This window comes from Convolutriloba macropyga, chromosome 14 (assembly GCF_964194025.1).
Source record: "Convolutriloba macropyga chromosome 14, txConMacr16.3, whole genome shotgun sequence".
Lineage (NCBI taxonomy): Eukaryota > Metazoa > Xenacoelomorpha > Acoela > Convolutidae > Convolutriloba > Convolutriloba macropyga.
This window is the reverse complement of record NC_134481.1, coordinates 6,045,753-6,069,457: the sequence shown is the minus strand read 5'-3', so window position 1 is coordinate 6,069,457 and position 23,705 is coordinate 6,045,753. Positions and strand designations below refer to the sequence as shown.

The window sequence follows — 23,705 nt, the reverse complement described above, 5'->3', positions numbered from 1 at the left end:
AGAAACTCAACAAAATTTCTCTATCGCCATTCATTTTTAGGGTCATAAGGAAGGAAAATCAAATGCAAAATTCTTTTTTACCTGTTTCTTTTTATTTGCTAACACGTCTTTCCTGCAAACTTTCTTCCTAAACTTGGATGTCTATGCAAATATTTCAGGATCGAAGACTTGCGAGACGCATGTCAGAGACAGCAACAAGAACTGGACAGCAAAGATGCCAGACTGCAAGAAACCGAAAAGGCAATGGTACGTAGAGACGTCAACAAGACCTCATAGCTAATTTTATTGTCTTTTCGACTTACACGATAGGTTTTGGCAAACAGGTCAGTTCTGCTTGTTTTGATCATATATCTAAGCTTTCTTCTGTTTCCTCTGATCAGAGAATTTCAATTCTTTTTCTTATCATAAGAGAGAAATTTTGTCTTTTCATTTTGTTTCCTCTGATCAGAGATAAACTTTTTTCAATTTTTTTCTGATTATAGCTATAATTTTCCTTTTGTGCTCTCTGATCGGCAGTAACTTTTAACTAATTTTAACTCTTGATCTCGTTTCGCAAAAAAAATAAATAAATTTATGTAGTCTTTAAATTATTTGTGTTTTCTGTTCAGGGCAATGACTCCGAGAGACTGAAGCAGATGGATGAACAGATAGCAACTCTTCATGCTTACATTGAACAGATTGGCCAGAATGTACTCGCTGACGCCTCTGAAGGAAAGTTAGTGATTTAAAAAATGGCTGAAAAGTTCATTGCATTGTAGGAATGATTCTAGCTATCTTTATCAGGGAATCTTTTATTTTTTAAAATTTTTTATCTGTTTTCACGGCACATGTTTAAAGATTACAGACATGAGGGTGTCTGGGCAAAAGTGACAGTAAAGACAATTAGCTAAAATTTTTTTTAAAAAAAAACTGAATATATCCGTCAGTATCAACGGGGGTGCGATATTTTTGAACAGGAGTAAAATTAGTGACAATATTTTATTCAATGTCTCTGTTGTCTTTTATTATTGTAATCTTTATTGTTTTATGATCCGCAATTAATAACTCGTCCAGCGGCTGAATTTCATAAATAGATATCATCTCGTCAATTACACAAAAATCAAAGAAAATACTAATTGGTATAAATAGATTTATGAAGTAAAAACTCGCATTACTATTTGAGGAAGAAAACAAATAACAAATATACACTTAAAGAGAAATTTAACTTTCTTAATTGAGGCTTTATTAATTAGGCTATCCATCGAAAAGAGGGATAACATTCATGATGCTATTGATTGTTGTTATTCATGACCACGGCTAATATTTAACTAAATTCAAATTCAGTTTTAAAGGCCTAAACTTAGAAATCTAATAAGCATATCCATTAATTGCAGGTTTGAAATAAATTTACGACTTCATCTGACTCGGGGTTGCTTTTTTGTATTCAATTTTTTTATTATCACTACATGGCTGATTACAAAATTTTTAAGCTTCAAATTTAATCTTGTTTTTCTTTCAATCTGTTCTTTTTTGTTGCAACTTTTTGCTCAATAAGGTTATTTTGAAATACTCTTGTAAGAGTTGTACAAGGGTGGCTAATAATCTGCTTAAAAAGAAATGTAGTTCGTGTTTGTGCGTGAATTTTAAGGTCCCAGTGTGATATTTAAGGTGTAAAGTTTCCGTAATGTTCGTTCATTAATTATTGTATGAAAAAATGTACAACTTCTGAATTTGATAATAAATTTTCTAGCTCAATGCTCGCGAATGAGTTTGACGTCAAACTCACGGGCGATGACTTCATCAATTTGAGATCCAGACTTGACAACCCCAATCGCTTCTCATCCTCAAACAGAAGTGGGAAAAAACAGTCCAGGTCAAGGTCACCAGATTTGGCCCATTCTGTGGCTAATGCAGTTCAAGTTGCTCTCAAGAAACGACAGATGCAGATTGAAGTTAGTTACGATTTCAAGTTAACTTAAAATGCCAAGGTTTGGTGCAACTTTAGAAAAAGGAGTTCGTTCCTTGGGGAGGGGGTGTTAAGTAATTCTGCATTTAACGGCAGGAGTTGTTATGAAACTCTTTCCTTAACCCCCACAGCCGAAATTTGTCAGCTGTATTCGATATTTACTCCCCTACATTGGCTCATTAAAGTTGAATTGATTAGTTTTCTATTTTTACCTCCCGAGGTTGAAGTCCAAGACGTAAATTAGATATGTCCAAATGAGACTCAAATCAACGAAAGACGGGGGTGTCGTGCGTTCAAATTCACTGAAAAAGGGAAGAACGCACGAAAGGTCTGATTAACGCAGGAAAAGCTGGACATAAACGCACGAAAGGTCTGATGAACGCACAAAAATGAACGAACGCATTTTCCGACTAGGATCACCTGGACATAGACATTTTCCGTCTAGCACCACCTGGACATAGACATTTTCCGTCTAGGACAAACTGGACATAGACACTTTCGGTCTCGGATCACCTGGACATAGACATTTTCCGTCTAGGACAAACTGGACATAGACACTTTCCGTCTCGGATCACCTGGACATATACATTTTCCGTCTAGGACAAACTGGACATAGACACTTTCCGTCTCGGATCACCTGAACATAGACATTTTCCGTCTAGGACAAACTGGACATAGACACTTTCCGTCTCGGATCACCTGGACATAGACATTTTCCGTCTCGGATCACCTGAACATAGACATTTTCCGTCTCGGATCACCTGGACATAGACATTTTCCGTCTAGCACCACCTGGACATAGACATTTTCCGTCTAGGACAAACTGGACATAGACACTTTCCGTCTCGGATCACCTGGACATAGACATTTTCCGTCTAGCACCACCTGGACATAGACATTTTCCGTCTAGGACAAACTGGACACAGACACTTTCCGTCTCGGATCACCTGGACATAGAAATTTTCCGTCTCGGATCACCTGGACATAGACATTTTCCGTCTAGCACCACCTGGACATAGACATTTTCCGTCTAGGACAAACTGGACATAGACACTTTCCGTCTCGGATCACCTGGACATAGACATTTTCCGTCTAGCACCACCTGGACATAGACATTTTCCGTCTAGGACAAACTGGACATAGACACTTTCCGTCTAGGACAAACTGGACATAGACACTTTCCGTCTCGGATCACCTGGACATATACATTTTCCGTCTCGGATCACCTGGACATAGACACTTTCCGTCTCGAATAACCTGGACATAGACATTTTCCGTCTAGCACCACCTGGACATAGACATTTTCAGTCTAGGACAAACTGGACATAGACACTTTCCGTCTCGGATCACCTGGACATAGACATTTTCCGTCTGGGACCACCTGGACATAGACATTCTCCGTCTCGGATCACCTGGACATAGACATTTTCCGTCTGGGACCACCTGGACATAGACATTTTCCGTCTGGGACCACATGGACATAGACATTTTCCGTCTAGCACCACCTGGACATAGACATTTTCCGTCTGGGACAAACTGGACATAAAAAATTTTGGCCCGGGACGATCTGGACATAGACACTCTCCGCCTAGGGCCACCTGGACATAGATACTTTCCGTTTGAGATGGTCTAGACATTTTGATTTTCCGTCTGGGACCTCAACCCGGGTCTTAATAGACCATGTACAAGCAATTATTAATGTAAAATTAGCATGATTGCTCTTTCATATATGGTAATGAAGACAAAATTTTTTTGCTCAGAGGGGGGGGGGGGTTCAAGTGTTCATCTCGAAATTACCGCATAATCCAATAACTTACGAAACAAAAACTCGTCTAAATGTTTAGCTAAAAGTGAAAGTTTCTTCATTGAAGATTGTTTGTTTACAAGTTTCAATAACCGAGTTGGGTTTCCAAGACATAACTTCCGTTGCTCCGCTTTTTAAAGAAGTAAAAAGAAGTGCCGATAAATTTTATAATCTTTAATACATAAAATCTACATAAAATAATTTAATATTTGTAAATTGAGTTTTTGTGCAGAAAACTTTTGAGCGTTAAAAATTATTTCACATTGACAGGAAGCGCTGAAGAAATCGAACGACACAAATGAACAAGTTGAGGTTGCAGAGAGAAGAGTTGAAGCGAAAGAGCAAGAGGTCGATCAGCTGAGCAGAGCTGCTAACAAACTACAGAACGAACTGAATGAGATGAAGAAGAAGGCTGACAGTGCTCTTAGAGAAAAGGACAAAGTCTCTAAACAAGCTGAGAGATTGGAAAGGTATGAACAAAAGTTTTAATCGCTCTCAAAAAAAACTTGAAGCAATTATTGTAAACGTGTGCTTCTTTTTAAGCTAAATTTTTTCACGACCTTTTTGAGCGTTTGTTCTAGAACATTCTTTGACTTTTTGAAAGACTAGTTCACAAATTAGTGCTTCTTTTTGACTGATTTAAGATGCTCTGTTTCTGAAGTAAAGTTTGTTGGCAATATAAAATCGGTTCTGAGCGAAAACCAATCAAACCCAACATAGCTTAGTGGCTAGTGTTGGATTGGAGTCATGAAGGTGACCCTGTGAGTTCGGATTTTTTTTGCACACATTAAACATTTCTAAGCTACACTGCATTTAAATTAAAATGAAGAATTTTCTTCAAAGAGTTTTTTGACTTCCTTTTATAATTTTATTGCCCACAACGAGACTGGTATCAAATGATTGTTGGTAACAATTTATTTGAGATTAATTGCTTTTTGAACTGAAAAATTATAATTTTTAATTTTAGTTCTAATTTTTATTGAAGGCTTATCGAATTTAAAAGACCCAAATGATTTACGGAACTTTGAAGTTTCATAGCATAAAAATTGGATTGCATAAATATAAATCTAACTAATGACTAATGGTAATAAATTTTTGTAGAACAATCTATGATCAGCTAATTTTGATGATCGGAACCCCAAGGTAAACTCAGTAACCATTAGAACATTACAAAAACATGTTAGCATCTTGCAGGCTTTTGTCGATAGTGGCTTGCTATTGCTTTTTAAACGGATTTTCAAAAATCTAAATTTGAATTTCAATACAATGTCTACGGTATCGACAAAAAACCAGGTAAATTTGAATTGTGAAAGTAATCAAATTCGAAAATATTTTGATAAACCAATATCAGTAATTAAATAATGATATCCAAAAGACAGGTAGGATAAAGAGATTTTCAAAAACTGAAACGCAGGAGCCAAAAAATGGGGTCTTGAACAAGATTTTATTCAAATCTCGCGAAAGTTTTGGTTTGCTAAAAACTTTCGGCGAGAGGTTCACAAGAATTTACCTGACTCTGGTATCTTGCAATATACGCAATTTCTTTCGCAAAGTACCGCTCTACCATCCTGCAAGATAATAAAACACATTTCAAAGAAAAAAATTGCACAATTACACGGTTGTATAGGTTACCTTTTATCATAAAGATGAAACAATTGTTTACTGAAAATTCAACCACTTGCATGTTTAAAAAAGATCACTGAAAAAAAATGTGGTTTTGACCCTAAATTAATTCTGATTTACTGAATAAAATAATGAATGACTTCACAAACCAGATACGACTTGGATTACAATTATGCTTTGGTTTGTATCTGCTTGTAATTGGCAAATTAGAGTTGCTATTTTGAGTAACAAGGCTGCCTAAAAAATTTGTCTTTTCGTCTTTAGTCTCGTTGAAATATTCTTGAAACCGACCGTTCGTTGCAAAAGTGGGCTTCATTTTTAAATCTGATGCAGCCTGAGATCCTCTTTTCTGAAATCGGGATACATTCCCCCCCCCCCCCGTATTTAACTTTAAATCTCTATTTTGTAAGAGTAACTTGCTATATAACAAACCGATTTGACCACGATGAAAGAGAATTAAACTACCAATCAAAAAAATGCCTCGTAAGGATCTGAAATTTTTTTTGAAAAATTTGGTCATAAAAACACTGATCACCACCCAGGATGAGGTGCTAGAAACACGCCAATTGGCCTGGAAACACACCTATTACGCTCGGCTTCGGTCTGATCAGAGGTCACTTCTGGCGCCTCAACCTCGGCAACATTGGTTAACAATTTGTCACAAATGTCCTTATTTTATATTGATTTCAGGGACAAATCCAACTTAGAAAACATGATGGCAGAAGTTAGCAGAGCAAGACAGGAGATGATCGAAGAAAGAGTTGAAATCACAAATAGGCACGATGACCTCCAAGCAAAACACGATGCCATCGAAGAGACACTGGCTGATCTTGAAAATGACAATCTACACAAGGCTAAGGAAGTTAGCCAGAGGTATGGGAAATATTCAAAAACCGAGCAACCAAACATAAATGGTCCACGTTATATACTGATTGCAGGACAACAACTGTTGATGTAAACTAGGACTCAGAAGGGATTTTGTACGATAGTTTCAATTCATCAAACGGCTGTTTTAGATTTTTTTCGGAACCCAAATGGGTGCAATATACTGATTTAGGTTCAGTTAAAAACAGCCGACGTTTTAGGAAGCACCGAAAGGCGACCTAATCCAAAAAGAGCCGAAAAAAGTAAAGTGTATGCTCTAAATAATGTATAGGTAATTTTGACTGAACAGTGTGCAGGTAAGGTCATTTTCAGGTAAAATTTACCTGCACAATTTTCCCCAAAAATGCTTGCCTGCACACCATTCAGATAAAATACATGCAAAAAAAATAATTTTAATGCTTAATTTTAAAGCAAAGTGCTTTCTTTGAGTATATTTCTTTGAGTAAATTGAACATACGTTTGGTTGGGTTACGTAAAATTAGGCCAACGTAATATTATGCGCACGTTTAAGAAGGCCAAAACTGGATTGAAATTAAAAACTTTAAAATTGTCAAAAAGGCAAATACGAACTAATTATAAATTATACTTTTGAAGCAACCAGGGCACGCTGATCAGTAGTTTAGTTGTAATAGATTAATATCAAAATCCCACGGGCCACTGGGGCACGGCCAAGGTCCACAATTATCATTTTTTGTTTTATTTGTATCTCGCTTCAATTATCTTGTCCTAGCAAATAATAAAATTCAAAATCTCGCGCCTTCATTGTGATTGGTTCAGTTTTACCGCTCGCTTTTTAGTTGAAATGATCAAATGTGGAAATGATCGGTTAAGAAATTGAAACAATTCTCGGCGCTCTTATCGGCACAGTTAATGATTTCACATCAAGTCTCACAAGCGGGAGGGCTGTGGCCGGCGTCCAGAGTATTAGCCGACATAAAAATTGGCCGAAAAAAGCGAAAATCGGAATATTTGAAGAAGTAATTGCTCAGATAATTGCTGCAAGCAAAAAGAAATGGGACGCGAAATTATCAAACTTGCCTTCACGTGAAATTGACGCATTTGACTATGCCTCAGCGGCCTATGGAAGTTGATATGAATCTATCACAACCATACATTATATTTTCTCAATAAAATTTGTTCGTTGTCAATCCTGATTGGTTTACGGTCTCGTTGCCGGCTAATCTTCTATTCTTCTGGTTTTCCGTTCGGTTAATATTCGCGGCAGCGCAATTGCGTAAAAATAATAGGAATTTAAATTAGATTATTATAAAAGTTATTATGCTAGTATATAGAAAATTTCATTTCTTAAAAACTTGGTAATAATTGGTTGAACATTTAACGTCAGCTCTTTTTTTAAGCTCTTTGCCAAAATGCTGCTATACACTAATCAACGAATCACAAATGGGTGCTATTTACTTATTTCCTGAATAATGGCTGACTGAATGTGCCAAAGGGGTCTATTTAAGAATATCAAAAGAATATCATCATAATTTAGTCGACAAGACTTTACCTACTTCAAGACTTTACCTACTTTCAAGAGACGTCTTTTTTTGTGAAAAAACTTAACAAACCTCACACACAATTTAACTCAGAAAGTTCGGATCTTGATGTGGTTCTGAAAGATATATGCTCGAACCATTGGATCGATTTTTGAAAACGTTAGATTATTTATCGGAGCAGAATTTGGTTGTAGCAATATCTCTGTGACAAATCCTAGAACGAATTTCAAGTCTTGATCAAGACTTAAATAAACGCGCCATAAATACGCTTGTTGATTTGACAAATTAGTACTGATCACAATTTCTCTCAAGTCCTAAGACTTGTGAAAACATGTCAAGATTTGCTCACGACATGTCAAGTCTAAATCAAGTATTGACCAAGACGTGAAAAGTCTTATTCATTACGCAGTTAGACAAAGTAAAGTTTTAAGAAAAAAATGTTTATAATTAATTCAAAAGCATTTCAAAATATGCAGAAATTTCTTTACAAAATTACGAGAAAATTGCTAATTGACCAAGCTATTTCTGAGTTGAGCACATACCAACTTCAAATCTCCCTTATTCAACCCCAAGAACAAAATTATTTTTCTATGGGCATAAAAGTGGCCATAACTGGTATTTTGGGGCGGTGTCGAAATTGTCATCATTCTCGATCAAGTGAACTTTTTTGAAGTGCTCCTGTTGTCTGATGCTTCCTTTTCACTTTGGAAAGTTTTTTAGCCAGGCCACTGTAACAAGGCAACTTTCTGCTTTCGTTACCAAACAAATGCAAACCAACTATAAAAAATGTGCTCAATATCTTGAGCCAAGACTTGTCAAGTCTTGGCCAAGACTTGATCAAGACTTGTCAAGTTGTCGCCAAGACGTGCACAGGACCTGACCCAAGACTTTCCAAGACTTGATTTAAGACGTGTGCCAAGTCTAAAAGCGACATGGCAAGAGCTCTGATGCTGTACTGATCCAAGACTTGCAATTTTACTGAATCAGTACTGGTTAAGACTTGACTTTCAATTCGGGTTCCCTTCTAAAGTTTTATATCTTTAAAAAGAATCATGTCACGTATCATGCAACTTTCATTTACGTATACATTGTAGCGCTGTTTTGAGCTCCGTTTAAAGTTTCGTCGGTCAGATCAATAACAACGTTCCAAATCACACTATAATTTATTCTGACTGACACCAATTTAATCAAATTTCGAAAAAACTTTACAATTTATTAAATAACAGATACATTGTAAAGTTAAATAACACAAGTTTTTTGAAGATTTACCATTTTAGATTGTGCTCCATCGGTAAGTTGTACCAAATCGACCATATCTGACGTTCACTTGCTCAGGTGCTCAATTTATATTTGTATGACTTATAGGAATGACCAGATCCAGACGTTGAATGACCACATTGGGCAGTTGGAGCAGGAGATTGAAAGACTGAAGACTGAAGTAAAGAGACAGAAGAGAGAGAAAGATTCAGCACAACACGAAATAAACAACCTCAGTCAGTACAATTTATTCTACATTTCTGTACACAAAAACTAACTACAAAAAATTTTGTTCCCGTGTTCAAAATATTTCAGCGGCACGATCTGGGGTTACCCAGGTGTTTTTTTTGTTTTTTTTTTGTACTTTCGATTTCTACCAGCACTGTTCAACTGAATTTAAATAATGGTTAAAATAGGCAAAAATTTTATTTATGAGAGAAATAAGAACATTAGAAAATTGAATTCTTCAAGTTTACGTTAATCATAAACCATTCCAACAACTGAAAGTTTCTTCATTTATTGCGTCTTGATTCAGATGTATTCTCTGGGAATCAAATGGAATTTATTATTACAATGTGCTAATGTTTCCATTGTGGAATAACTTAATTGCTCCATAAAAATGTATTGAAAAACTAAGTTTGCGATGCAAAAAATGTTGAAAGGCTTTATTTAATTGTGCGAGAGGGCCAAAATCATAAAACCATAAAAAAACAGCATTAGATTGGCAATCAATAAGCTTTGGGAATCACTTGGTTCCATACGCGAAATCTCTAGAAAAAAGAATAAATTCCTCCCAGTGAAACATGATACACCTTGATAAAACATGCATGATCTTGACATCTCTTGCAAAGTCTGAAATTTTTCGCCTAGAACCTGCAATACCAACATTTCATGATAAATCTTGATAGAACTTTGGTAACATCTTATCAAAATAAACAAGGAAAATTACCCGAGAGCTCTCGACAGAATCTTGAGAACTTTTATATTTTTTCCAAGTGCTGCTCGATTCGATAAATCTCGTTCGAGGAAAAGAAAACAAAGTCCTGTGAACTCAAAGTACAAAATGTGGATAAAGCTGATCGGTGACAGTTTTCCGCCTTAAAAACATATTTTATATAATCAAATATTACAAGGGACATTTTAAAGTGCTGCTAAAATTATTAACGCTTTTGCTTTGGCTTTATATAATTTTGATCAAGTCAATCTCATTTCTTTTTTCTCTAGTAGAAAAAATAAAAGAAAATTTAAATAGTCTAATGCTAAAGTTTCCAAAAAAACAGTTCCACAACTGATACCTGGTTTGCTATTGGACACATCTTTTATTAGCACATGGCTGTATCTTGACTGTTGCAACGCTTTATGTTGAAAATTTAAGTTGCAGTTGTTCACTTGATTTCAACATTTCTTTTGGATAGGTCAATTTTCTATCTCCACTAATTGAAACAACTTTAACCAACTTTTTTCATTATTGCGAAACTCTTTTTGATGTATATTGACATTATAAAAGACAACAGAACATAATCCTCTGCCCTCTTCTAACTTATTTCAAAAGTGGCAAAAAACAAGCCGAAGAGAAATCCGATTTGCATCCCAAAAACAAACCAGGTTTGAAACCCCAAAATTATGAAAGGTCCTTGCTCAACAAAAACATGGCATGAAAATAGCACGCTTGACTGAAATATTCCAGAAACGACTTAGGTAGTCATCTACATTCACTCCAACCAATTTTCGCTGCTGGAATTTAGCTCGATCTAAGGGTGAACAGACAAAACAGTCCCAGACAAAACAGTCCCGGACAAAACAGTCCCAAATAGCAAAATATTCCCCGACAAAACAGTCCCATACAAAATATTCCCAAGAAAGCAGACAAAACAGTCCCAGACAAAATAGTCCGAACTAAAGATAGAGTCCAACATGTGCACATCAATTAAGAAAGAAAAGTTATTCATATGATTGTATTTCTCTGAACAAAAATTAAGCTGATTACATAGTTTCTGACTAATAACGTTTTTTAAACAAGTTTTTGGTTTAGTCCTAATTCATATCAATTAAAAACAATGCATTCAGAAGTTTAACTTATAGATTATGTTTGTTAATTGTTTGTAGATTATATTTACAATTGTTTCAATATTTTATTTGGGACGATTTTGTCTGGGACTTTTTTGTCTGTTTTATTGGGACTATTTTGTCTGGGACTGTTTTGTCTGGGAATATTTTGCAATTTGGGACTGTTTTGTCTGGGACTGATTTGTCTGGGACTGTTTTGTCTGGGACTGTTTTGTCAGGACATAGATCTAAGTTTTTGTTGCTGAATTAGCTATACCAGTTTTGCTCTATGCTCGACCAAAATGTGATGCTTTCTTTTGCACAACATAAATTTATCACGCTGAACCAAAAAGGCACTCAAAGGGTATAGTTTTTCAAAATCTTCAAACGTCGCAAATGTTTTTTTGGAAAAAAACTGTTAATTTTAATATCGTTGCTTTTGGAGGCTCGCGAATCAACCGCTAAAAGTGGAACAAACAATGTCACTAATCGCAAAAAATTAATTCCGCGACTCGTGAAAAGACAACGCTCGAATAAGGTGTTTGTTTATGAAAAGACTTTTGCTCGACCCATCAAAAAATTTGTAGCCCGACCTTAAGTAGTATGTTGGACGGTGTAATTTTTGTCCAATGTTGACCTCCTTTCGGAGTTTTTTTGAAATCGAGGTCTGAACCTGGGAAGCGATTCAGACCTGAAAATGCCGATCTCTGATGTAAAATGTTTTCAGCTGAAATGTTGGGTCAAGCTGAGCAGGAAAAAGCGGACTTGGAAGGTCAAATGAACGACACAACAGATCACCAGTCGGATTTAAAGGAAGCACTGATAGATCTGCAGAAACTGAACGAAGAACTGGGCAATGAGAAGATACAGCTCAATCAGGTATGAAAATACACTGAACAGTGAACAATCAACTGTTCAGCGAATGTCAAGTGCAAATTAGTACTAAATCAACGTAAAAGAAAAAATGATGCGAAAATTCAGTACTGATTATATCACTGACTGTGTATTATTGACACTGATCAGTCTTGATAAAGCTCGCAGAATCTCTGATCAGAATTCTATATTAATAATCTAAATTTAACTAAACTGCGGAACCTTAGCAAAATTTTAAGCCCGTCATTTAATTTTCCGCGGCTCAAAATTAGCGAGCATGACTTTTTTCAACTTTGAAAAGGTTACGCTGCGAAAATAGTCACGCATATAGTCAGTGTAAATTTTCCACAGTGAAACGCAATAAACTTTGCTAGAAAACCAACAGGAACTAGATTTCCAGACTTAAATTGAAAACTTTTGGTCCATTTTTCGGAGTTTAAACGGGGACAGCAACCGTGCAAACAGACTACAGTACTCAAAGTGACCCATTATAAATATACAACACTCTATCATTACATCAACTTATTTGAACTTCAATTGTCCATTTTGTACATTTCTATCATTTCAAACGTATTATCATCCTTTTTGACTATGTTAAATTGTTTGTTAACTAATCGGAAAACCATTTAAAATTTTTTGCCTATTTGATTCTTTATTACCTTTATAAGATGAATTCTGTGATCAAAATTTGGTGACTAACAAAAATGATGAGCAAATTCGTATAATGAAAAATTGAATTCAAAGTATGATCATCAAACTATTATCAAACTATTAAATCATCATTATCATCAACTTATGGTTTCACCAAGAACAAACAGCTTAGGTTTTGCAATAAACTCTAGATAATTTTTCAACATCTTTTGCGACATTATCCTCAATAACTTACCCACGAGCTTGATGTTTTTGCCTTGTCTTGAACATTAATTGGTCCAAGTTTATCCAAACACAGAAAAAATGTTTTTATCTTATTTGATTGCCAAAACTTTTTGCATCTCATTACATGTTACACTAGTTACAAGCCGCTCAAAAGAAGTAAGTTGACGTTTCCAGAAAAAAAGTTAAAGATGACCCCGTACCTAATTCTAAGGCAAACTCAGTACTGAGTCAGAGTATAATTCAGGTCACATTTTGCACTGAATTTCTCTGATTCAGAGCTAATTAAGTGATTCATTATAAATTAACTTCTAATTCAGAAGAATACGGAACATTTAATCTTTCTGAATCAGCAACAAAACTTGAAAATTCTCTGATATTAATCTGAATCAATACTGATTCTCCCGAACCTTAGACGCGCGAAATTTAACACCAAACATCTTTGGTTTTTATCTACACAGTTTAGAGCCCATTGGAAATCAAGACCATTAGTGAAAATCTATGCAAGATTGCATGCTTGAAATTCTAATGCGAGTATGAAATAGTTGAAATTGCGACTCACAGTACAAAATGTCTCTGTCAAAAAATTGTATCAAGTTACATTATGCAAAATAACAAAATTTTAATTATCATGCCATCTTTTAGTTTTCTTTGCAAAACTAGCATTTTTTAAAATTATGCATTGGCAACAAGAGGATTAGTCAACAATAGGTTTTAACGTAGTCTAATTACATTTAGTTGATTCAAAATAAAGTCGGTAAAGTTGACTGGACTTAAAAAAATAAACCTCTTATAGAGAAAGAGGAAACGTCCTAACGCGTTTAAAACTTTGCTCTAATTAATTGCCTTTACTTGGTGAAAAAGCAGACAAAAACGGATTGCACTCGTTCTGATGTTTTCATATGTTTGTTTTCGATGCATTTTTTCATTGTCTTTGTTTATGAGGTCCAGTATTTGTTCAGTTACAGTTTTTCTTTAAAAAGTTTCAAAGAAAATCAAACATTACAAAATGGACGTTGGGAGTTTTGACCATTTTGCGTAAAATTGTTATACAGTCAATGATTTCATGTATGACACTATAGGCGGTTCCTTTTTTTAGATGAGGTGTCATCATTGCTCTGTTACCTCTGCAGAAAACGGTTTGAGAAGAAAACTATGGAAGAAGTGTCGGCTTCTAATACAGATCATGATTGAAACAATTTTGACTTTTGTGCCCGTTATTTATCAGAAAAAATTTTTGTTTTTTTGACGGATTAATGTTTTCAATCTGAAGCATGCAACAATCTATGCTGCTTCCACTAGTAACAGTTAGATGATATAAAAAATAATAGTATTATCAAAAGCATTAACAACAAAATCACTAAAAGTTTCTAACGTTTACAAGAAAGATAGCCAGGCATTCTTCAGTTAATTGTTCTTATTGAAAAATTAATTAACACGAACAAACAAAAGTGTCCAAAATGTGACAACCTAGGCGTCTGAAAGTAAAAATTAATATTGAGAATCAGTCCCAAGAATAGCTTGGAAAAAAATTGATGCTTGATCAAGAAACAGTTAAGACACATATAATTAGAAAATTTGAAAATTTGAAAAACACAGCTGTCAAATGCAGTAATTTACAAAACAAACAAAAATATTGCGAAGCTAATTTTTTGTTTTTTTTTATTTTTTTTGTTTTCATTTGCATCGATTGTAACAATTATTTTTGGTTTATAACGCACGCCTATGTATCGAGAACGCGTAGCACTGTTTTGGTAGTTTCTGGACCACTGCTCAAATTTTTAACTCTAAATTCTCTATGCCGTTTGATTTTTCAAAATTTGTTGACTTGATTTATATTTTTAATACCTTTGCTGATAATACTTGATATTTTTGGCAAAAATTAAAAATAATCCAAAAAATTACATGCATATAACTTGTTAGAACTTTCAAATTGTAAGTTTTAAATAGTTTGTACCGATATTTAACAAATGTGATCAGACAGAAAAAAACGCTCGTGATTGATCAGTATAGTATTGCATAAAAAATGTTTAAAGCAAGATGGTTCAAGATTCTTGCTTTCAGATTTTGATTACAATTTCTTAGTAAAAACATTTATTTTTTAGTTAGTCGACCGTTCACTGCAAATTATAGCATAATGAGATTTTTTTTAAAAAAAAACAGCGTTGTTAACTCATTGCTTCTTAAAAGATAGAGTTTAGGCTTATATCTTCAAAACTACGCAGCAAAGATAAACTTTGTCCTGTTTTGTGAGAGTAGAAAGCCCTCTGGAACAACCATGGTTTACTCAATTTTGTATAAAAATTAGCTCGTTTCAGATTCTATGATTAAAAAATAAACTACAGCTTTTCCACAATAAAGCACTCTTAGTTATGATGGGTGCACAAATCAAAGAACCTGTGATCAAACCCACCTCTAAAAATATTAGTTCCGATAACACGATTCCAGACCTAAGAGGCTGTTGGCAGGATTCCAGTTGTAGTATTTGTATCTCGAAATGCGCCCTAGAAGATATCTGACCTTGCATACACAAGAAAGACTCTTAATAATCTAATGCTCAAACATTTTCAAAAAATTTTTGATTCTGGCGGTGAACATTTTCAAATTGCAGTTTTATTTTTGCTTTCTTTGTGTCATGTATGCCCATGCTTCTAACTATCTTTCTATTCATATCTGTTTTTCAACTCTCGTTCCAGCGAAAAGAAAACAAGACTGTTTTCAATCATAGTTGCACCTTGGATAACTCAAAATTGCTCTGTAGAAGGCAATTTGGTTAAAAAAACGCACCTCCCCAACACTGGGTGAATTTTGAATGGTGCTCTCCCAACGCTACATCTTTTTAAAGCATTTGAACATTTTGTAATATTCAAAATTCTCATTAAAATGAAAATATTAAACACAATAATTCATCTGAGAAAAATATAAAACAAAATACAGTTAACTCGTGAATACAAACAACTTTTTTTTTCAACAGCAGCTCCCATTCAAGCTCCAATTTCGCGCCACCTGATTGAGAACCCTAAGAACCTCGATTGTAGCGGATCGAGCTCCCTAGCTGAGCGAAGCTTGATTTTGTGATTAGACTTGACTTGCTGTCAGCGCAGCTGTCTTTTTTTAGAGAACATTGATGCCAATTGTTTCAGCGCTTTCGAACTTGACTGGCCAGCTGCATCAGTGCAAAAAAATATGCGGACAGAACTTTGTTTTATCCAGATCAGTTATTCTATGTTATCATCTCTTCTTTTTACAGGATTCGTGATACTTGTAAGCTTTGCTAATGCTTTCGAGGCATCCATTAGCTGGTGTATATAGTGGTTTGAAATTTTCTTAAACGAAGTTAGTTTTCATGGACCTGTGTTTTTAAAGAATTTTGGCTTTAGTGTCTAATTTTTGCATCATCATCAGTTGTCAATGATTTAAAGGCATAGGTTCTCCTTGCACGGGCTGATGATGAAGTTCGATCCAAATATCATGACAGACATCAAAAAACAGATTCGAAAAAGGAATTGCAATGTTCATAATGTCTCAATGTCACAGGCCGTGTTTTCCTACTTATGGACAATGGAGGTCATGTGACATAGCGACAATTTGCTCACACGCACATATTGATAGCCTTTTCACTGGTTGCAACCACAGCGAAAAGCAATGCCAGCATGAAACTCGTTTTTTGATTAGCTCAAAATGATATCGTTTCATTGGCTTAGCGTTCAACTTGCTTGAAGCTCCTTTTTAACTAGCTAAGTCAATGGAGTGATTCTCCCTTTTCACATTTTTCTCTAAATTTTGTAAGCAATATATTGTTTCTCTAACTCGTCCGTGAACAGGGATATCTATCAGGAAAAAGTGTGACATTTGAACTGTTTATTTGAATTTTTTCCAACTGTCTCCAGGTTTAAGTATATCAAGGCCAGGCTCCTCTATCGACACCACAAAAATTTTCAAGGATTTTTGATTGTGGGCGGGTCTTTTCCAACTGCTTATCAGTTGTCAATGATTTCAAAGCATAGGTTCCTCCCGCAACGTTCGATGATGAGATTTGATCTCAACATCATGACAGACATCATCAAACAGATTTGAACAAAAAAATTGCGAAGTTCATTATATCTCGTATGGTTTTATCCTACTTTCGAACAATGGAAGTTATGTGACACAGTGTTATTTTGCTTTCACGCGCATAATGATACCATTTTCACTGAGTCCAACCATAGCAAAAAGCAATGCCAGCATGAAACCCGTTTTTCATTAGCTCAAAGTGATATCGTTTCAATGGCTTAGCATTCAACCTGTTTTATACTCCTTCTCCACTAGACTAGCTAAGTCAATGGAGCGAATCTCCTTTATTACGTTTTTTTTAATTGGTTATACAATTTAGTATTTCTCTAGTTCGTCCGCGATCAGGGATATCTAAAAGGAAAAGATGTGACATTTGAATTATCTATTTGTATTCTTTTTAACTGACCTCAGTCTTAAGTATGTTAGGGCCAGTCTCCCTTATCGACAGCGGAAAGATATTCAATTTTTTTTTATTGCGGGCGGGAGTCTTTTCTAGATTCGGTTAAAGCTCTTCTTTGATTGATTTATTGCGTTCTTTTAACAGGTCTACAATTTCAGCAGCTGTACAGGCTTCAAAATAATCAATTTAAGTTGAACCAATGAAGTGAACAATTACCATGAAGTGAGAACCAACAGCTTTACCATCGTCCGCATACCATTTTTGAACTCTGAAGCAATCGTTATGAAGTTCAATTAAAGAAATTATGGCAATCCCATACATTGATATTGCAAGGAGTCGCCTTGGATTGTAACTTCTAGAGAGAGTATTGTTTGTTTGCTGATAAACAATTTGGATGGCATTTTTTTACAGGAAACTTTTTTCAAGAAGATTATGAAGTAACAAAACCAGAAATTCCTTTGCTCTTGTTTTTGACATGAGAGTAGCTATTAGTATTTTGTAGCTAAACAACTCGCGCGCTTAATTTCAACCTTGTAAATTATTCACATCAAAGGCAAACCTCGGTGGTGATAGGAGTAGTTTTCCTGCAGAGATGAGGGAAAAATTGGGAAAATATGAGGAGCAAACTGTTTGTACCTGATGTTTCTTTGATGGGGATGCTTCGTTAACTTGCGGCTAGAAAAATTGGAAAATAAAGGGAAACCTAAGTGCTCCTATTATACAACCCTTAGCTCACAGATGTATCTTGGGGCACGAAACAAAAATTTTCAGTGGATATATTAAAACAAATAAAAAATAAAATGAGATAAATGGATCTTTCCTAATTAGAAATTATGAGTTGAATTAGAGTTTTAAAAAAACTGAAAAAGTAAGTGGAATTAAAAGTTGAACTTGGTGCCATTCTCCCTTAACCCTTAATTTTTCCTCGGTAGAATAAACCCACTTGACAGACGATGCACTTGGGTTGGTTGAAGACGCCGTGTCAACGAGCACGTACCAAAATATGTATACTTTTATACCAATAATACTGGCTGAAAAATTGTCAACATTTCAATATTAAGCACCCATTAAGCCGAAACTCAGCATACTCTAATTTTTGAAAGAATATTTGATGCACTTCGTAATGCCTCATCGGCCGGGCGTTGTTCTGGATATGAATCTATCACAACCCAACGTATAATTAGCCCGACACAAAATCGATTTAGATTTTTTTGGCCTGGCGTGATTTCTAAGCATATGGTCCACCTGGAATTAACAAGTCTTTACCCCCCCCCCCCCCACACACACACACACACCTGGAATTAATAGGTCTTTTCATAAATTCCAGGTCTCGACTGGGGTTCTAAGCATATTCGAGATAGATTGTACATCATTTCGGCCAACTTCTTTATCGCCTTATTTCAGGCTTTCCACCCCTTCTTAAACGTAATATCCGGACTCCAAACAGAACTGGCAGCCGCTGCTCTGGACCACGGAGAGGCACAGGCCGAGATTTCAAAGCGAAAGAGCGAGACCAACAAAGTGAAAGGGGAGATGAAACATTGGCAGAATGAAAACTACATGATCTCAGAACAGCTGAGCTATGCAGAGCAGACGATTGCGGATTTGACTGAAAATGTCAGAAAGTTGGATCAGGATAACGATGACTTACAGCAAAAACTTCACGAGGTTAGAAACTTTTCAGGAACTCCAGTGTTGATTAAATTTATTATGCGCACCTCAACCTGAAAAGTATTGAAAATATTCAAGGAAGGCGCTGAGAAGCTGCTAAAGTTATGCAAGAGAAGCGTTAGATTATGCAAGAAAGCTGCTGAAATTTGATGAAATATTTTATTTAAGCGGATTCAGCGCCTATTTTTTAATTTTCAGCGCAATCAGCACAACTCTTACAAATTTTTGGCACATTCAGCAGATTTCTTGCAAAAATATCCGCTTACAGCTGCTGACACTTCGACACCCAAATGACGTTGTCTTAAACCAGCTGCTCAAGTTGAGAGGTCTTAAGAAAAGACCGGGTTCGACCGATAATAGGTAGGAAAATACTTTGTGTCAACTTTAATGGTCGGGGTCGACCACGTGTCAACCAAATTTGCTGAAAAAAGAAAGATGAGCAAAATTTGAGTCCATCATATTAGCCATGAAAAGACCGAGGGTTGTCTTTTTTTTGGAAAAACCAGTGATGATTATTGTTAATTATAACTTTTTTTTGTATGTTAGGTAAAAATTTTGTATTTTATTATTGTCATAAGCAACAAACTTTCGCAACACAACCTGCAATATTCTTGTGGGCCGAAGCAGAAGAGTTTGGGTCATCAGTTCTGACCCTAGTAATCCAGATACTAAGTGAATGCTTGTTCCACTTTATTTGTCTTTTTATATCGTCAAACTCCCGAACTTGGCTGTGGTTTGAAATTTTCGTCCTTTGTTCACTCTCGGTAAAATTACAAAATAAACGGTCTCTTGGTCAGCTTCCTCTCGAAGTTAACGTATTTTTCTTCAAGTGACCTTTCGATATTTCCGTGCTTGTTCTACGTTAATCCTAAAATTTCTAAAATTGCATTGTTTGAGTGGAAAAGTTTTTGATATTCTATAGTAACCCAGGTTGAGGTGCAGACACAAATTGCTTTATGATCAGAACCAATCGAGCGCACACCCGTGTCTTCCCAGACCGAAATTACAGAGTCTGGACGGACGTTCGAGTGCACTACAGAGTGGAACATGGACTGGAGTTGGTCTGCTCAGTGGTCAATTTGGTCTGAAAAGTCTGATCATACGCGTATTCGGGCGCACTTGAGTCTGATCAAAAACGATTTGAGTGCAATTGGGTCTAATCACAAGCGCATTCGAGCGCACTTGAGTCTGATCATAATTGGTTCGAGCGAAATTGGGTCTGATCAAAAATATTTTCGAACGCTGGGTCTTATCCGGGACCATTTCGAGCACTTTTTAGCAGTTTTTTAACTGAGAGATGTTGGCTCTGCCAAGAGGCAAAAATAGAGCAGCATTCCGATCAAAGACTCATCTAAAGCCCAATATCTCCGATCAGAAAAAAGGAGTCCAGCTGAAAGCAAAAGCCGGGCCCTTCAGAAGAAAATTGATTAACTGCAGACCACGATGTTTCTTATGGAAAGCTGCCTAAACTCATCCATTTGGTTCAGAGATATATACTAAACGGTATACTAAATAAAAATTTGATGTCAATAGTTGGTTTTTGTTTTCCTCAGCAGTAATTTCCAAATTAGTTTTTCCTTAAATGAATTAAACACTGCAAGCATCAGTTTTTATTAAATGAATATATCATTGCAAAATTATGAGATTTGTTCATAAGTAAAATCTTTCTCTGATCAGATTATTTGCGGCGCACTTGATTCTCATCAGAACCGGTTTCAAGTGGGCTTCAGTCTGATCTTAAGTCGCTGCAAGCGCAACTGGTTCTGATCGTGAAAGCTTTGAGCGCAACTGGGTCTAATCATAACCTCTTCGAGCGCCCTTGAGTCTGAGCATAGTCTGATTAAGGTCTGGGCAATGGTTTGAACTTCATTCTGGACCATGGTCCGAATATGGTCTGATCAGAACGTCATTGGTCTGAAAATTCCGATCAGAGACCTTCTGTGTCTGGAAAGTTTAATCAGAGGTAACTTGGGTCTGGAAGTTATGATCAGGTTTAATTTCTCCCAAGAAATGAATTGCATTGGGGCTCTGTCTTTTTACCTTTAAAAGAATTTGAATTGTATTGAGGTGCTGTATTTTTTGTCCAGATCTGTTCACTCATTTATTGATTTGAATTGAGTCCAATTGAAGCGACGACTCTTGTCAGGCCCAAACAGGAAGTAGAGCAAAAAAGCGAGTGGATAGGAGATAGATAACAAATTTAAATAGTTCAATACCATTTTTTCTCTGAAATATGTCCAGCAACTCATTACTGAGACCTAAAAAAGTTATTGTCCCACACAGACTTATAAACTTAAAAATGACAACAAACCTCAGTCAAGGATCCTCGTGAAAATGCGTTTGCACATGATGTTCCGACCCAAGCTCATCTAAACTTTTGACTTAATTGTCAAACAAATGAAGAAATAATCAGAAAAGATGTTTAAGTGGATGAAAATTGTCACACAACCAAATTACTAATTGAATTTCAAAACGCTTTGCGTCAATAGAACGCTCAGGAGAGCTAGCATTGAAAAGAATACGAGTAAAGAAAGCGAAAAACCAAATTTTAGGGGCGATTACTCAATAACTTAATTTGAAATCGGACAACTTCTAAATGCAACCGGATAAAACCGTAACTACACATGCTTCATTTTTTAAATTACACAGTGGACGGGATATCTCTTTAATAGGATTAGAAACAAGCCGACACAAAAGAAGAAATAATGAGGCGAAACTTATAAATCAATCAACAATTTTTAAATCTTAAAGTTTTAATAGTTTCAAAAATCATTATCTTTTGCATTTAAATAAAAAATTTTGACAAAATTACTAAAAAAATCATTACGAAAAAACAAACAGACATGCTTTTTGTTAGACTAAGCCACAGAAACGGACTAAAGATGCAGAAAAAGAAAACAAATTACAAACAATTTGCAAAAACAAGAAGTTTTGAAGCCATTAGAATCATTTGGTTTATCTGAATATTATGTATGTTTTTTTTTCAATTGACATTTGATATTATTTCAGCTAAAAGTATACTGAACGATTAAACAAGTTTGCTTGGGCCACATTTGGGATATCTTATTACGCGTGTTATTGATATTACGATATATTATAAGAGAAAAAGAAACACAAAAACTGACTGCCCGCAAAGATTTTATGAAAACGCATTTTGTCCGACAAACAAAACATCAAGTACCCATTAATATCAAAACAACGTGTCAAATTTGAATTGCAAGTAATTGGATGGCTTCTCGCAGTGATCAGAACAAAACACAAATTGACGAAAAGAACAAAAAATGACAGTTTAAGAAAACTTTGAAATAGAATAATATCTTAAACTTTGAGACTTATGGCAATAAATTGATGCATTGAGTAACACGATTTAGCGAATTCCTAATTGAAATTTTATGGAATCGGTCAGCATTTTTCAGCTACAAAAGGAAAAAGATCAGGCAAAAAAACTGCAATTTCAAGAAACTGCAAAACAAGAAAGATGTCGAAGCCATTAAAAACTGAAATTTTCAGTAACAATTTTTTTCTTTTTCTCTTATTTTCTCACTCAAACAGCGTTAAAAATTTACTTTTTTTAACAATATGAGTTCAAAATTCAGCAGACGTGAACAAATACAATAGTGTCACAACATTTCTTAGAAAAACCGTATTATTAACGCCTATCATTTCAATCGCTTCAGACGGAAGTCAATAAAAACCACATAAAGATGCCTCGATGGGAAAACAAGAACGCTCTTCATTCTAAAGTCATCAATAAGACTTTGCAATCAGTCTCTGGACTGTGAAAACAACAACAATTCCAGGCAAATTCAAGAAATCAGGAGAAGTTTTTGGAGAACAAATTGTAGAAGGCATTTAAACCTTAAGCTTTCCTCTTAAAAGTCTATTTATGATCCACTGAACGTCTTCTTTAAGCCAATGGAATTTTTAAAACTTAGGATTTTTGGATACGTTTTGAAGAGGAACCAAATTTAAGAAAAAAATATATACGAACAAAAATTTTTAAAAAATTAAAACTCGTGGCATCGAACTCATAAAAATAATAGTTAGAAGTTAAAACCCGAATATTTTTTTGTAGATGAAATGAATGGGTTCTTGTCATTACTGAGGCTGACTTACATTTCACGAAAAAATGCTTAAGTTTGGTTAATAATCAAAAATAAATTTCAAACAATTTATTTGAAAGTTTAAACAGTCAATAAAATCAAGGCCCTTCAACGGAAGTCAATAAAAACGCTAAGATAAATGTGGAGAGGAATACAAAGATTTTTGTCATTCATATGTCATCAGTAGGACATCCCAAGGAGTCTTAACACTATAAAAAAACTCTAAAAACAGTCAAAAACCAAAATTTCAGTCAATAATTGCGGGAAAAATGTGTCGCAGCCATTTTAACCATACGTTTCTCTCCGAAACTTAATCTTAGAATCGTTTATCGGTTCTTCTTAACGAATGGGACCTTTCAAAACTAGGGTAATGTGATTACTTTGCAAAAGTGCTCTATAAAAACTTTATAGTTTTTCTCCGAAACTTAATCTTAGAATCGTTTAACGGTTCTTCTTAACGAATGGGACCTATAAAAATTAGGGTAATATGATTACTTTGCAAAAGGAAACCGTTTAAAGCGAAGATTGAAGTGTGGAGTTTCAATAAAAAAACGAAAACTCAGAGCTTAAGCCAAAAAATAAGATGAGCGATTCCCTGAAAAGAGTTGTTTTTTGTTTTTTGGAATTTTCCGCAGGAACTTGGTCAGTTTTTTATGACCCTCTAAAACAAAAG

General features: G+C 35.2%; 1 protein-coding gene across 2 annotated transcripts in view; it reads left to right on the top strand.

Moving 5' to 3' along the window:
* The window catches only part of LOC142353349 (uncharacterized), an 82,562-nt gene that overhangs the window by 15,174 nt on the left and 43,683 nt on the right, over positions 1–23,705 (top strand). For both annotated transcript variants that reach the window (XM_075405581.1, XM_075405582.1), the window contains 8 exons: positions 159–246; positions 609–715; positions 1,730–1,931; positions 4,020–4,219; positions 6,063–6,245; positions 9,122–9,249; positions 11,787–11,938; positions 18,663–18,926. In XM_075405581.1, coding sequence (XP_075261696.1) covers positions 159–246; positions 609–715; positions 1,730–1,931; positions 4,020–4,219; positions 6,063–6,245; positions 9,122–9,249; positions 11,787–11,938; positions 18,663–18,926 — 1,324 coding nt within the window. The remainder of the gene's footprint in view (positions 1–158; positions 247–608; positions 716–1,729; positions 1,932–4,019; positions 4,220–6,062; positions 6,246–9,121; positions 9,250–11,786; positions 11,939–18,662; positions 18,927–23,705) is intronic.